Below are 16751 nucleotides of genomic sequence, written 5' to 3'. Positions count from 1 at the left end.
ACACGAGCCGTTTAAAGCAACCCCGCCCACCCCTCAGGAATGTTAGAGGCCATGAGAGGAGATTGAAACCGCTGTTGCTGAGGTGAGCCTGCGCCCCAAGAACACATTCAACCCCTGGTTGCTCTTTGCTTTCTCATACTTTGAGCTATTCATCAATTATTAGGGTTTCCCTGGGGACAGAAACAAAGGGCTATCATTTGCTTGAAGCGGTAATCTTCAACTCAAAGTCCCCCCCCCCTTTTTTTTTTCAGTGACTGTTTCAGAGACAGCAGAGCCCAACTGGAATGAACGCAGCCCATTTCTCTAGAAGTTTATGGCTGCTTGCTGTCTACTGTAGACTGTCGGGAGTTATAATTACAGGCAAATGATAAAAGCTATTTCATGCTTAACCTTCAGTTTATGGCTCAAGGAGTCAGTCTTTATTATTTAGTGCCTTATGAGTCCGAGTACGTTGTAGAAGACACGGTGCCAGCGTGGTGTTAGGAGCACACTAAGGAATCAGCTCTGGATGTTTGGGAACAGCCTGTTTTGTTTGTGCTATTTGTTTATTTACTTATTCGTTCCACAAGATCTCACTTAGCCTAAGCTGGCCTGGAGCTCACTGTGTAGCCGGGTGGACTTTGAACTTTGGCTCCTTCAACCTCCACCTCCTAAGTGCTGCGATTCCAGGTAAAAGCAGCCGAACCCAGTGAGTACTGGGGATTTAACCCAAGGCCACTGCGTGCTAAGCAAGCACCATGCAAACTGAACTTCACCCATATGCCCTTTGCTTTGCATTCTTTTTTTTTTTTTTTTTTTTTGAAACGTATACGTTGTACTGAACCTGATGCTAATTAGCATACATGAAGCCCAACACATGTGGTACACCTAACACATCCAAAGACATCCTGTCTTACTTGGTTTCTGTGAGAACCCCAAGATATCAAGATTGGTGTGTGGTAGAAACAAAAAAGAAGCACAGAGATTAAATAAATAGCCAAAACACTATGGATGTAACCTTAACAAACTTCCTGAGTGTTTCGTGGTTCTTCTTGCTGTATGTAGTCTATTTTATACATGTGTAATAATCTAAATGTCTATCTAAAAAAAAAATGAAAAAAAAAATTGTCCAAGGCTATACACTGCCTATGGATGGGGCTTTTAACCCACATCATTGGTTTTTTGCTAAGAACAAGCCTAAAGTAAATAATGGAACAATCTATTGTATAATTACTTCACACATTAAATAAGAAAGGATTTCTCTTTTCACAAGTTTCCATAAATAGACTGGACCTAGGTTCCTCCCACAGATGCAGCAGATGAACAGCTCAGGCTTCATGTGTGTCCCCTAGTTGGGGGAGTGGCTGTCTCTGAGGTGGACTTGGTTGCCTGCTTTTAGATCACTCCGTCCCTGGTTGGGGCTGCCTCATCCCTGATGAGACTAGACAAGCTGGAGTGGGTGGGTAGGTAGGGGCTCCCCTAAAGAATAGGGGAGGCAGGATGGGAGAAGAGGGAGGGAGGGTTCAACTGGGAGGGGAAAAGGGAAGGGGCTACAATCCAGATGTAAAGTGACTAAATGAATTATTTAAAACAAAACCAAACAAGACAAACAAACAGAAAAACCCAAGTTTCCCACCAGAGAATGGTGAGTGTGCATTGCTCATACTGGTACTGTGCACATTTTTTTTTCCTATTGTATAGGAAATTTACAGATGGTCTCTATTTGATAATGGCTCAGGCAGGAGATCAAAGTCAAAAGTCCAAATCTACCAATTGGTCAACAGCCAACTAAGACCCACATTAATGGTTCTTTTGCTTTTTTTTTTTTTTTTTTTTTTTCTTCATACTTTTAAAGTTGAAATGGAGATTTTTCTTTTCTTGAAGAAAGTCTGATTTCTGATATTTGGTCATCAGGAGGCCTGTTTTCCTGAGGCTGGACTCCCGTTGGCCACCAATGAGCTACAGCTGAACAGTAGATACTGCTTTTAAATGGTCCAGCTGTGATGATTCTGCTCCTGTCTTCCTACCTGTGATGCCATTGCCTACCTGCCCCTGCACGTGGCCCTGCCTAGTATATAAAAGGACACACCCCCTCCCCCCTCCCTCTTACCTCTGACCCCTCTCTCTTCCTTTCTTCCTCATTCTCTATCTCTTTCTTTCTCTCTAGGGCACCCATCCCCCCTTTCCTTTTCTCCCACGCTCATACAATAAACATCTCCATATAATATGTGGCACATATTTCATATTTCATGACATCTCATATCTCATTTGGAGTTAAAACCAGCATCCCCCAACCACCCGCCAGCCCCCCCACCCCAACCCCCGCATGCATTTGGGATTGCGACTTTAAATGTTTGGTTCTAAGCACCAACTATTCCAGATCCTAAACTTGTTTTCTTGTTGCATTCCTCTCCTCTCTGTTGTTGTTGAAGGCAGTGGCCTGGGTGAAGCAGCAGTGTCGGCTGTTTTGACCCTTAAAACATGGAAAGCCAGTCATGTATTTTCTCCTGGGAATTTGAAACACAGGCTTCAGGAAACAATTTAATTTTTTTTTTTTTCAACTAAACTACTTTGCAGATTCTCAGTCTAAAAGATCAAAGTCTTTCAGAATAGACGGAGAAGGAAGTGCAAGGAATATCTTAGTAGACCTTGAGAGAAAAACAACAGGGCAGGCAAGTTGTAAGTTTCAGCCATTGCCGAGACAGACAAGAAAAAGGGTAGCTGTGGTTTTGAATCACAGTTATGCCCACAAGTAGTTTCAGGACAGAGATGTGGGAGAACCTATAGATGGGTGACTATCCTTCACTCATCTGACCAACAAATCCTGAAAGCTTTCAGCCATTGAGCCTGGCCTAAATGTGGAGGATGGGAAAAGTGGCCATCAGAAGGAAATACCAGCTGTAGTGTTATCTTTTTGTAGCAGACAGGGCACTCATTACATTTTATGGTTTCCTGCCTCCACTTGCACACGATAATGATTGCAAGACAGGCTTTCAAGCAGTTGGTCCTCCGTCCCATGCCTCGCCAGACAACGTTAGAAAAAGTGAAAGCCAGGAGACTTCTGCTAACTCGGTCCCTTCTATCGTGCTGCCTGCAATGTGTCCAAGATCTTACAAAATGTAAAGATAGCAGAGGGTAGCCCTTCAAAATTGGGTCTTTCCTCTCTGACAGTCCCCATCTTCCCTGCACAGTCCTGCAGGTGGTAAGAACCATCTGGACACACGTCTAAGGTTATAAGAAGGAGAAATGTTCTCCACCTAGCCTGATGTCATGGGACTCAACAGTAAACCTCCAAATATTTTGGTAAGTGTAGTTGTGAATGCTACTCTATCTCATATTGAAGAAAAATGTGAAATAATAGATAACCACTAACTCTGAGATCAACATGACTTTCAGAGAAGCATATGTTCAAAAAGACATACAAATAAAGATATTTGTAGTAAAGTATGAGCTTTATCTTAAGACTTTGTCTTAATTAAAATGGCTGCAATTTTTTTTTTAGAATGGGAAAGATATACAGAAAGCTAAAAAGCCCAAAAGGTTCAAGAAAGAGAAATATCACAATTGCCCCATCTTTGGATTATGAATATTATGAGAGGCCTCTTGTGGGGGTGCACGCTGTAAGATCCCAGGTGGCCTGAACTCAGCCGTCATAACAGTAACATTGTTAGCTAAGCAATGTGAGATTCCAGGTGCCTTGGCTAGCTGTCATTACAATAGCGTTGTTAAGCAAGTTAAGAATTGCAGGCCAAAGTTAAAAGCTCTCCCCTAGCCTCTATCTCCACCCTGCCCTGGGAATTTACTGCCCCCATCCCACCCTATCTGGAATTTACTACCTCAGACCCCCACTCACCTAAAAGGTCACCTATTGTTAGCCTATCACTTGATAACTAACCAGGGTTGCCGAGTTCTGCTTCCGTAAAGGCTATTGAAACCCTCCGCTTTTACAGAATGAGGTCTTCCAACTCTTCTGAGCTTGGTGGACCCTGGTGGACCCTTGAGGGACATCGGCTCAATAAAATTCCTTTGTCTTTGCATCGAACCTGGACTCTGGCTCTCTATTGGGCTTCCAGGAATAGGCTCTGACAATCCAAGTCTAACACATGTCTTTAATCCCAGCACTCCAGAGACAGGGAGAAGGATTTCTGTCTACATAGTGAGTTACAGGATAGCCAGAACTACATTGAGAAACTGTCTCAATAAAATAATAACATCTATATAAAGAGGCAGAGGTATCAGGGCTCTGTTGAGGCCTCAGACCCTTGCAGATTTTACGTAAACTACTGTGTCTGCAGAAAGTAAAAACGAGGGTTTCCTGGGTGGGGTGGGGTGATTGGGGGGGTGGAGGGGTGGGAGTGTAACAGGTAGAATCCAAATCTACTTGGACTTTCTTCTTCTCAGGCTAAACACACAGTGGTCCTTTCTAAGCATGGATATGGGAAAGTTATTATTTTTTTCAATCTCATCAGTATTTTTTTTTTTTTTAAACAATCAGCTTCTGTAATCAACAGGACATGAATCAGCTAAAAACCTGCAAGCGAACTCTACAGTCTTCCCTTTGTGCAACAGCACAGTTAAAACTGGTAACTCAGGATGGGCCACAATGCCAGGAAGAGCTTGTCAGAATGAGACACTGACCAAAGGCGTCCCCAAGCTCAGATTGTATGTGGCTAATTCACACATATGAGGATCTGTTAAAGAGACAGAGTTTGCCCGTCAAGTCCCAGGATATAATGATCTTTGCTGTAGTCTCCACAACCAGAAACAGTTGTTGGCCTATTTAGTAGTGGCTTACTTAAAATGATTTATACTCAAAGAAGGATTTTGTTAGCTTACCATTATAGTGTTTGCATTTGCATTTTAGCATATTGTAATTTTATATATTTGTTAGTCCAAAGCTTTAAAACTAAGACCTAGCTTTCTGCTTAAGAAAGTAGAAAACCCACATTAAAATGAAAAATAGAATTTAACTTCCACAGGTAGTAAATACATGCTGATAAAAGCCTAAAGTGAGAAAGAACATGACCGACTATCTGCTGTCTCTGTACGAATTTAGTCCCGGTAACTATGAACAGACATTTAATTTGAAACAATAAGCAGTTAACCAAAACCAAAGCTCTATTAATGATTTTCAGTGGAAGAACTGACCACAGAGAAATACTCAGGTCAACTCAGTGGTTCGGTGGTTTTATACTCAGTTCTTTGGGGAACCAGAGAAAGAAACGGAGTTTCTTAAAGTGCTATGAGCTGAAATTTCCATGGAGGGCGGGGAAGCCACCCCACACCTGTTAAAGAGTTAAAAAGGTTGCCTGACTGATTGCAGCGGCCTGGTTGTAGCAATAGGACTGTGATGTTGTAGGTCCCAAGCCAAGTTATCTTGGGTCACCCCATTCATTACCCGCTTCCGTGTCTACCTAACATCCATCTTGGGAACAATTAGGTAAATCCGTTTGGAATGTACAGACCACTTAGCTTCTACCACTTAAAGTTTAAAAATGTCATCTTCAGGTGATAGCTGAACCCGTAGCAGAGATTTCCCCATAAATCTTTTACCAAGTTGGAACACGATAGGGAAGAGGGGGGAAGTCATATGAATTTGTGCCCCTTCCCCCATTGGCCACATACTTGGTTTCAGAATAGACTTTTTTTTTTTTTTCTCTTTGAGGTGAGAACTGTGGTTTTGTGTGATAGTGACCAACTGAAAAGTCAACAGCTGAGAATCAAGTCAGAGGGGAAACGTTGGAGGACTTTACAGTCTGATATTTTTAAACGGGCCAGAGGTGGTCTTGAAGCCCATCTTGCTTAGGCTATACAAATGCTTACCTGTTTTACCTTTCGCCTTAAAGTGGCCTTTTCTTTACAGCAAAGAGAAGGTCTTTTACACAGAACACGAATGTTTGGAAAAATGTTCGCTTCCCCTCTAAGCATTTTGAGGCGGGGTCGCTGAGCTATGACAGACACGTGACACATCGCTGCCTTAAGGTGCTGCCTGGCTCCAGATCCTCAGCAGCAGAGGGGCAGGGCTCCAGGAGCAGGACTACTGCCGGGAAAGGGCGGGGCCAAGGCCTGTAGGGGGCGGGGATTGTGACGAAAGCTTAGAATAACCAGTGAAAGGACACATGGGCGGGCACATGGGCGGGGCCTATGCGCTGCAAGCCAGGGTGGCTGGTGCTGAGGGCGGGGCTGAGGGTCGCGGGCCGATGACGCGCAGGGGGAGCCGCTACTTCCTGGATCCGCCGGCCGGGGCCGCTGCCGCACCTTGCGCCGGAGCCGGGAAGCCTTGGCCGCCGCCATGTCCCATCAGACCGGCATCCAAGGTAACAGCGCCACGGGGCAGGGGCTCCCGGGAGGCGGCGGGCCCGATCGCTGGAGGCCCGGACGGCGTCGGAGCGGCTCTGGGTGCGTCAGTCCCGATCGTGTCCCTCGCGGCCCTATCCGGTGGCCGCCACGTAACAGGCCAGTGGCTGCGGGAGAGCCCAGCCGTAAGGAGCGGTACGGGCCGACCCGCCGTATCCCGGCTCCGGTGCCCGGAGCAGGAAGACCCGAAGCTGGCCGGGCTCCTTCGGCCAGCCAGCCGAGCGACTTTCCTCAGCACCCGCCAAAGGAGAGATTGTTCTAGCACTCCGTTCATTTGAAAACCAAACCAACCCCTCAGCTGTAGGGTGCCTCCCCGGGATGCCCGGGTTTTCTCTCCGAATGGGAGCGAGCTTTCCTTTCGGAAAAACCCTGAGTAGGAAGTGTTTTTCCATCTTTGGATGTTCCTCAGGCAGCTGAATAGTCTGATCTGTGTGGCTACACCTGATCACCCGGAGGAGACAGTTGAATGTGCAATTTACTTGTGTTATCTTACCCTCCATTATTTTCTTCTTTTGAAAATAGGCAACTTGGAAGTACTCACCTCCTCAGAATCAAATAATGTATCCCAGGGTTATTTAACGAGTTCTAATATAAACTAGAGCACTTCCTGTAATAGTCAACCGAGCCTTTCTTCCAGGTGACCAGTTATTAACTTGTTTTGTGTTCAAGGGTTTTTTTGGCACCACCTTTCTTCCGTACACGCAGGGCAAAACAGTCTCAGATCTAAAGACATTGATATTTTTTTTTCTCCCATGTTAATTTTGACATTTAAATATGTCAAAGTCATTGTTTAATGTTTGAGCCTTTTATATAGCAAGTCGTAAACAGTAATACTGCTGGCAAGCAACAACACAAGCAGTAATGAGTACACAGGGGATAGGCTATTAAATGTTTATTTGCTCGATGATTATTATAGCTTTTTCAGAGGTAGAAGAAAAATATAAACTTAAGATCTAGTGCATTTTACAAGGTTTTAAAATCAGGATATGAGCTTTGATCTTTTTTTTTTATGGACGAATACAGGAAATGAGTGAAGGAGCTATCACAAACTTAAAATTGGACTATAGAAGTAGTTTTTCAGTGTTTTCAAACATGAAGTAATTTGTGTGTTACTGGGTTTGACGAAAAGTATTGACCCCAGTGTTACTTCTACAGAACTCTGTAGCTAAAATGTTAAGGGTTTCTGTACTTTTAAAGTGTTAGTATTCATTTTTTTTTTTTTTTTGTGGCCATAGTCAGTGCCTGTGTTTAATAGTAACAAAAGGTACTATATATTCCACACTTTTTGAATTTATGTTTTCTTTATGTAAATACGAAATAAAGCACTTCCAAGTTTAAAAATGTCTTTCCACCCTTTCTCATTTTCCACAGCAAGTGAAGATGTTAAAGAGATCTTTGCCCGAGCCAGGAATGGGAAATACAGACTTCTGAAAATATCTATTGAAAATGGTTAGTTAACATTCTAAGATACTGTGTGCCCGTGGAGTATTAGCTGTTACAGTTTCAGGTTTCCAAGTGTCAGTAGTAATTTGAACTATTAATCATCATGGAAGTTCAGATTTTGCCTTTCAGTGTGTTTTCCATTTACATCGCGCAGCTGCTGGGGAAACAGCAGACGGTTTCTGGTGTGGCAGCTTCATCTTCTGTGTATCTTTTTGCACTACAATTCATGTCTAACGTCGGGGCTTCCTTTTCTAGAACGAAAATCAGTAACCAGCCGATTTTTTAGAACAAACAAAAGTCATTACTTGGGAGTTATTCAATGAAGTGTGTTTAGAAATAAAAATATTTTGATTTTTTTTTTTTTTTCCTGACTGGATTCTAGAGTAGCAAGGCCTTTTCTTGTTTGGAAACATCATAAGAACATGGCAAATTATAAATTGACTCCTTAGCAATACTTGTGTGAGCAGGGAAACTGGTTGCGCGGCCACATCTGAATCAGATGGACTTGAAGTCACTGCTGATAACTTCATGCCAAAATGAGCGTGCTGCAAGTATTCTCTTGGCCTTCTCAAATATCCTAAGACCTTTTATTTTGGAAAAACAACATATTTTCATAAACTGGAAATAAATCAGCTTTGTTTCTTGTTTTTCTGTTTATTAAAATGTGAAAGTAGTTAGAAAAATCTTACAATATTGGGTAGGAACAAATGTATACTTCAAAGCAGCTAAAACTGCAAATGTCAGTAAGCAAAATGGAAAGATAATTAGCACTTCTTAAGGAGGAGAATTTATATTTCCCAAATATTTTCCAGTTTCTTTCTAGCTTGAAAAAAAATAGTAAATTATGAAATTTCAGAGAATGAAAAATTAAATACCCATTTTTTTAAATTAGTGAGTTAGTACTTTATAGTTTGCTCCAGGCCTTTTAAAATGTTACTGTTTTTGTGAAGAACTTCTTCTGACAGCTGTGCTTTTCTAATTCTTTCTTAGGGCAGTTGCAGTAGAGAGCTTTATATATAATCCCCTTTACCTAAATGGCTATATATCACATAATGTTGTTTTTAAGTTCACATAAGCTGCATATTGTTTTATTCTTGATTTTATTTCTGGGATAGCTGTGAGGCGGGGAGGGGAGAGCGGTTGTTTTGCAGCCCATGATTATTTTAAAATAAAAATAGTGTTTTCATTTGGCGGTGCCACGTGTTTGCGTGTCCTCTCATGGGGAGGATGGAAGCTGTCACTGGTTTGCCCTGTTGCCATGTGGTACTGTAGTACTCACACAGCAGACCGTGTGAACAGGTAATTCTTAGGGAAACCACCCGTCCGAATCTCACTCAGTTCTGCAAGGTGGCACTAAAAGGTGACAACTCCCAGTTCTAGTTTATGCTTTTAGGCAATGTTTTAAATCAACAGTGTTCTTGTAAAGTAGGAGCTTATACTTGTTTCCTAATCCTTTACAATTAAATATTAATGCCAAGAACTATAGTGTGTATATATATATATATATATATATATATATATATATATATATATATATATATATATATATAATTTTATTTTATTTTTATGTGCATTGGTGTTTTCCTGCATGTATGTCTGTGTGAGGGTGTTAGATCTTGGAGTTACAGACAGTTGTGAGCTGCCATGTGGGTGCTGGGAATTGAACCCAGGTCCTCTGGAAGAGCAGTCAGTGCTCTTAACCACTGAGCCATCTCTCCAGCCCAAGAACTATAGTTTTGAGTAGTAAATAAAGACGTGTGTGTGTGTGTGTGTTTCTACCTTTTCAGTTTTTATGGGAAAATAGTAATTGAGAAATAATTGTCTTTTCTTGTCTTTATTGTATTATCACTTGATACTGCACAACAGTTATCTGTTTAACATTTTCCTTTCATAGAGCAACTTGTGATTGGGTCCTGCAGTCAGCCTTCAGATTCCTGGGAGCAGGATTACGATTCCTTTGTTTTGCCACTGCTGGAGGACAAGCAGCCGTGTTATGTGTTGTTCAGGTTAGATTCTCAGAATGCCCAGGGATATGAGTGGATATTCATTGCATGGTCTCCAGACCATTCTCATGTGAGTAATCTTTTTTTTTTTTTTTTTTTTTGTAGTTTTTGTTGTTTGTTTTAACATTAAATGCTAGAGAGATTTTTTTTTTTCTGAAATATTAATTTCAGGCTAAAAGAAGACTAAGAAGCAACAGTCATTTCCCATGGAGAGATAATTTTCTCAGAAAACAAAAGAAAAAGAGCTAAGAGTAGACTAAATAGAATACAAAGTGGAGTTAGGATGTAAATACTGCCCAAAATTTAAAAAAGTCTCAGGTTTCTTATAAAAAGCTAACTTTTAGTGCTATCTAGATAGTCTCAAAAGATTAGCCATTTTTAATTCTTCCGGAATTATTTATTCTGGAAGAAGTAGCAGATTCACTACTTAGAATCATGAGATTGTTTCTGTTAGTTGGTGGTCATCTAGGAAAGCTACTTAAAGCTCTTTGAGGGCAGAATGTGCGTGTTCAGCTCCCAGTCTTGCTCACCTCATGGTACTTGCCATCCGGGACCCATGAGTATTTGATTCTTAGTAATGTCTGGTCTAGCTTTGAGTAAAACGTCGCTACAAAGGTTACTTTATATTGATTTTACCCTCCCCCCCCCCCCCGCTCCTGTTTTGAAATAGTATTTTAAATTATTTTTTATTCTTGCAACTAATTTTACTCTTTGTAAAGTTTATTTTGTATTTTAAAAAAATATGCTAAGTAATTTAAAACCCACTTTAATGGTCACTACTGTTTTAGACGTACATGTTACAGTTGTCAATGTCAGCCCTATTGGCTTAACGTTTAGAAGACTTTAGTGCATCAGTGCTTTATAATGGTACTACTGTTAACATGTAAAACTTTCACAATTGTATAGGTTCGTCAAAAAATGTTGTATGCAGCCACAAGAGCAACTCTGAAAAAAGAATTTGGAGGTGGCCACATTAAAGATGAAGTATTTGGAACAGTAAAGGTGCAAAACTTAAGTATTTTTGTGTGTGTGTGTTTCAAAAAAAAGCCCCAACCAAACCAAAAATGGTGAAGTGAGACATAGTGGCACACACCTTTATTCCCAGAATGTGGGAGGCAGTACTCTTGGAGTTTGGTACCAGCCTGGTCTACATACTGAGTTCCAGGATAGCCTGGGCTACATATTGAGACCCTGTCTCAAAATACTTGAAAAAAGGGTGAAAGAAGATCATTCATATGAATGTTAGTGTCTCAGTGTGTAAGTGTAACACAAGTGTTGTCGTACCTTCTGACTCACGAGTTGTGATAATGAATTCGCTTGTAACTATTTGACATTGAGAGTGATCGCTGTTGAAATATACTTATCCTCTAATATGTGTGCTAAATTGATGCATTTGTGACTATATTGACCAGTGAAGAGGATTGGAATATACTTTTACACTTCAGTTTCAGAAGATGATATGCTTTGGCCACTAGAGGTGTATTTTCTCTCCTCTGTGATGGTCAAGGTGGGCTGGCTTCTCAGCTTTCTCACTCTCAGCCTTCCAAGAGCAGAATGCTCATGAGCACTCCTTTTTTAAAGTATTCTTTGATGAATACTTCTGTAGATACTACCTGAGGGATTTTAATGTAGACTTTCAGAATCTGAATAGATTACTCATAAGAACCGTAGCATGGTTTCCTATAGATGGTCAATTTCAGGTGTCGAGAGGCTTGAGGCTTAATCAGCCTGTTATTTGGCTGATTGAGCTTAGACAAACAATGTAATGATTATAAACAAGGAAAGGAAGAGACACTTGTTTCAAGTTTTAGACCTTCAAAATGGAGGATTAAAGTAAGAGAGTGAAATTCTTACTGCTGTTTGTTAGTCACTTAGTTTTTTTTCTATTAATAATTTTTTTTCCCCCTCGGATAGTCTCACCTTGGTTATATTTCTGGAACATAATATTTATTTCTTTGCTTCCAGGAAGATGTATCATTACACGGATATAAAAAGTATTTGCTGTCCCAGGCTTCCCCTGCCCCGCTGACTGCAGCTGAGGAAGAATTACGACAGATTAAAATTAATGAGGTAAGTTACAGCCTAACGACACTTTCAGGGTTTCAAGTGTGTCAAAGTACCATCTCAGCTGAATAGACACGGTGGTAACTGAGAACGAGAGGTTGAGTTGGTTAGGTTTAGTCTGCGTATTTGAGAAACACACCTGTGTGCTTAGTGTGTTTTCAGGGAAAAAAGTAAAACATTCATATTAAACTAACAGCAGTTCATAAAGGGCTGTCCCCAAGATGGACTTGTTAACACAAACTTCCTGCTAGAGGCTCTGTCTGTCCCATGAGCACTTTTTAAAGGGAGAAGTGTGGTACCTATTGATTGCAAAGAGTTTTATATCTAATACAACTACATTAAAAAGTTCTTTAAAACATAGTGTTTACGAAAGAGAATAAAATGTAAATGCTGGAGAATGCTTACGATTTTCAAGTGGGTTTTCATATCCGTGGCTGTGGATGGCAGCATATATGGGCGTTTGAGTATTTGTTATGCATATCGAAGCCAGGAAACTTGGAGCCCTAATTTTAAAGTTTCCTGCAGCCACCTTAGTTGACTTTTATAACTGCTCTGTTTCTACCGAAACTTTACAGAGAACAAATGTCCCAAACCACGGTTCACTCTTCTTCCTGCCAGGCCAGACCAGTGTGGAAATGGCTCAGTACCTTGAATATATTAAGTTGATTGAAAGGACCTAACATACATTTTAAACTAACGCTAAATGAGTAGGGCTTTTTATATGACTTTTTTTTTTTTTTTTTTTTTAACAAGTTTGATAGTTTGCTTTATTCCTTGCAATCAGAACCCAGAGGATGGAATTGGGGTATGCATATGTTCTATGATGTGGTCATTTTCCAGTATCATGCTGTAGAATCTTCATTCTTTTTTTTTCTTAAGTGAAGTTTGTATTCAACTTTCTGTTGCAATATTGCAAACGGAACCCTATACTGGCTGTCATTGATCAAGTAGAAAAATCGTAAACATGCGCATTGAAAAGCTTTCTTGAAATATCCTCTCATCTGCACATGCTGTTTAGTAAAGAAAGCCCCACATCTGGATCGTGCACAGCTGTAGCTCGTAGCGCCGTGTGTTTTGTCTGTGTCCCATGTCTTCCTCAGTTCCGTGCATGACGTTTCTGTTGCATTTTATGTCCAGTAGGACAGAGTAAAGTTCCATGCCTACGGTATGCAGTTTACTGTTCAGAAGTTCTAGTGAGAAAAGCTTGTACTTAAAGCGGTCATCTGGTGACACTCTGGAAGAGTTACTGTAGCTCCTGGAACTGTGCCAGCCTGAGCTAAGGACACCTTCAAAGCCCTAAGACTGCTCGGTCAAGCATCCTCCTTAATATGTCATAACAGTGTGTCGTGCGCTCTGCATGTCACAGTCTGCTAGCAGGACAGTAAACCAGTGTGAGAAATGATTTCCCTTCTAAGCTAAAAATGGTTTAAAAATTTGAATCATATATTGGGAAAGAGTAAATGAGACTTAATTTTTTTTTAAGTGGAGTTTTCTTCTTTTGGCCATTGGACAGTGCTGAATACTAAAGCCTTACCAGTCAATTATATCTGTCATACTTAGGTACAAACTGATGTGGGTGTGGACACAAAGCATCAGACACTACAAGGAGTAGCATTTCCTATTTCTCGAGATGCCTTCCAGGCTTTGGAAAAACTGAGTAATAAACAGCTCAACTATGTGCAGTTGGTAAGAGAAACACGACAGCTATAAAGTGTCTGTTCTTTTTGATTATTTATGACTTGTATAATTTCTCTCTTTAATGAACTTCACAGTTTTGTATCTCTTCTTATTTTATTTTATTTTTTTGTTTGCTTGTTTGCTTGTTTTTGAGGCAGGGTTTTTCTGTGTAGCCTTGGCTATCCTGGACTTGCCTCAAAGTCACAGTGATCCACCTGCCTCTGCCTCCTGAGTGCTGGGATAATAGGCATGCACAACCATGCCTGGCTATTTTTGTTTCCTTTGAAGGCATGCTTATTCACTTTTTAAAAAAAATTTATTCATTTATTATTATGTATACAGTGCTCTGCCTGCATGTACTCCTGCAGGCCAGAGGAGGGTGCCATATTACATTACAGATGGTTATGAGCCACCATGTCGTTGCTGGGAATTGAACTCAGGATCTCGGAAGAGCAGTCAGTGCTCTTAACTGCTGAGCCATCTCTCCAGCCCACTTATTCACTTTTTTAAACTGCAAAGTACTTGTGAAAAAGTATGTGTGAAAAAGTCAGATAATCCTCAGCTGTGTATATTATCCTTATTTCTTGTTTAAGTTCATTTCTGTTTTACTTGTTTAATAAATGTTGTTTCTTTCTTTTTTTAAAATAGGAGATAGATATAAAAAATGAAACAATAATTTTGGCCAGCACAACAAATACAGAACTAAAAGATTTGCCAAAGAGGATTCCCAAGGACTCAGCGCGTTACCACTTCTTTCTGTATAAGCATTCCCATGAAGGAGACTACTTAGAGTCCATAGGTGTGTAATACACCGTCTTCAGCACTGTAGTTCATGTATCTCTTGCCGGGGGCTTAGGTGAGTTGTTGGTGATCTTATAGCCGTGCTGTACTTGATACTTCTAATTGTTCATGTTTTCACTTACAGTTTTTATTTATTCGATGCCTGGGTACACGTGCAGCATCAGAGAGCGGATGCTCTACTCCAGCTGCAAGAGCCCTCTGCTGGAGATTGTGGAAAGACAGCTGCAGATGGATGTGATCAGAAAGGTAGACTTGACTGCTTGGCGTCTTGCCAGATCCTTCTTGTCATTTCCGTCCAGTACAGTGTGATACATTTCCAGTTTCTTTGGTTTACAAATGAAAATACTTAATTTTCTTGTTCTCATCATAAGTCCTTTGAACCTGCCAAGTGCCTGGGGATGAACTGTCATGGCTCCATCTTGGCAGATCTTGTAGCTCTGTGCTGCGTCTAATATGGTAGCTAAAAGCCACGTATGGTATTTTAGCGTAAACTTGAATAAAATGTAAAATTCAGTTTCTTAATAGCACTGAGAATAGTGCATGGCCGTGTGTAACATTAGGAGTGCAGCACACACAGAACACTTCTGTCGGTTTACACAGTGGGGTGTGCTGTGAGATCTCCATGTGCATTCTTAAATGCAGGTGGAGCACAAGGACAGACATTTCCTTACCAGCTGCTGGTGCTGGGTCCGAGCCTAGAGCAACTCTAGATTCTGTGCTCGCTCACTGCATGCTAGCACCTTTCACAGAGGATCGGCTGACACTGCAGACGTCAGACAGTAATATCTTAGGTTCTGCCTGGCCACATGAGTCTCCTTCACATGGTTTAGTTGCTTTTAAAGCCCCTTGAAGTGTTAAGTATTCTTAAGCTGGGTTAGAGATTGGTGTTGGCCCACACCTGTTTTAGAGTGATCCCAAGGGGCCCGGGGATGAAAGAGGCGGTGTGGTGTTTGAGTCTAGGAAGCAGAACAGCTCGAGGACGTGATGCTCACTCCTGCTTGTAAACATCAGCTAGAAGCAACGAGAGGCAGCCAACTAGAAGGTGACTCTGGCCGACTGGGTTTAAACAACTGCTTTAGAGTCTCCATGAAAGGGACAGAAGAGACACCACAGACATGGTCTTTGCTCGTTCTCTTGGAGAGAAGGCGTGTGGCACATTGTGTGTAGGTGGCCGTGCCTGCGCTCAGGCTTACTGCTTGCGTTAGGTTTTGACTGGTCCCTGTTTATGTTGTTTCACACTGTCGGCGTCCTCCTTTGCAGATCGAGATCGACAACGGGGATGAGCTGACTGCAGATTTTCTTTATGATGAAGTGCATCCCAGGCAGCATGCTCACAAGCAGAGTTTTGCTAAACCTAAAGGTCCTGCAGGGAAGAGAGGAATCCGAAGACTGATTAGGGGTCCAGCGGAAGCGGAAGCCACTACTGATTAAAAGTGTTTTATTAAATGCTGCAATATAGTTTTGTAACATTTTTCAGCTTTTAGTACAGGAAAACTGAAATCATTCCATGTTGATATAGTTGGAAGGAAAATTGTACTTTTTGAAAATAGCACTTTTCACTTCTATGTATTTTTTAAATTAATGCTATAGAAGACTCATGATTTCTATATTTTAGTTAAAGCTAGACAACGTTTCAACATAGTAATGTTTGGTTTTGTCACACAGTTTTCATAGCGTGTTGATCCCACACTTCAGATAATCTTCAATATTTTACATAGGTGGGCCAGTTCCACAAAGCCTAAGGACTTGCTTTAGTGCTCCGTGTGAGGTCTGAGTTTCCCTCCAAAGGGGAAGTGGAGCAACCCTGGACAACTCACACTTGATGAGTGTGTGGCAGAGCCAGGGAAAGGTGGCAGGCTGCTCGCCCTGAGAGCTGTGCTCAGCCTGGGACAGTCTGCAGCGCTGAAGAGCGGCGCTTGTGCAGCAGTGCTTTCTATGTGATCTTTTGTTTTTAAAAGCATTGCAATCTCAGAATATCAGTTTATTGTGAAACTTTAAAGGTACCAGAGATTGCAGGGTTTCTAATGGGCCTGAAAGGCTACGCAGTCTTGTAAGGTCTTTGCAGAGCTCCCAAAATGTCCGTTTCCAAAGTGACGCCTTCATTGGAAGTACTATGAAGCCAGATGTTCATGTTTAGGTCAAAATGCAAGTATCGTTTAAAAGGAAACACAACTAAGGAGAAAACTGATAGAAGTTTTAAGGCTTTTCCCATTCCCTCCCTTTGAAACCATGCATCTTAAAGCAAACTGTCTTATCATTCGGGAGCAAGTACTCAGACCTAAAGTTATCCATTCCTAGTGCTTAGGAGGTGGCCAACTCTGATAATACTCAGCTTAAGGATCTTGGTTCAGTTAATAAGTTCCCTCAAAATATGTGTTTTCTGAAGCTTTGTATTTTCAGTTACAAACTAGAGATTTTTGAGCCTCA

The 16751-nt window shown here is 41.3% G+C and overlaps 1 protein-coding gene across 1 annotated transcript; it reads left to right on the top strand.

Annotated features, from left to right (window-relative positions):
• The first annotated feature begins 6256 nt into the window (after positions 1-6256).
• On the top strand, positions 6257-16398 carry Twf1 (twinfilin actin binding protein 1). Its single transcript, XM_051160254.1, has 9 exons — positions 6257-6296; positions 7708-7785; positions 9674-9852; positions 10689-10784; positions 11748-11852; positions 13407-13532; positions 14172-14322; positions 14449-14570; positions 15585-16398. The coding sequence occupies exons 1-9, from the start codon at positions 6272-6274 to the stop codon at positions 15753-15755; spliced, it is 1053 nt and encodes a 350-aa protein (XP_051016211.1). The 5' UTR covers positions 6257-6271; the 3' UTR covers positions 15756-16398.
• The last annotated feature ends 353 nt before the right edge of the window (positions 16399-16751 follow it).

The sequence above is a fragment of the Acomys russatus genome, chromosome 17 (genome assembly GCF_903995435.1).
Source record: "Acomys russatus chromosome 17, mAcoRus1.1, whole genome shotgun sequence".
Classification (NCBI taxonomy): domain Eukaryota; kingdom Metazoa; phylum Chordata; class Mammalia; order Rodentia; family Muridae; genus Acomys; species Acomys russatus.
This window is presented reverse-complemented; position numbering and strand designations above follow the sequence as displayed.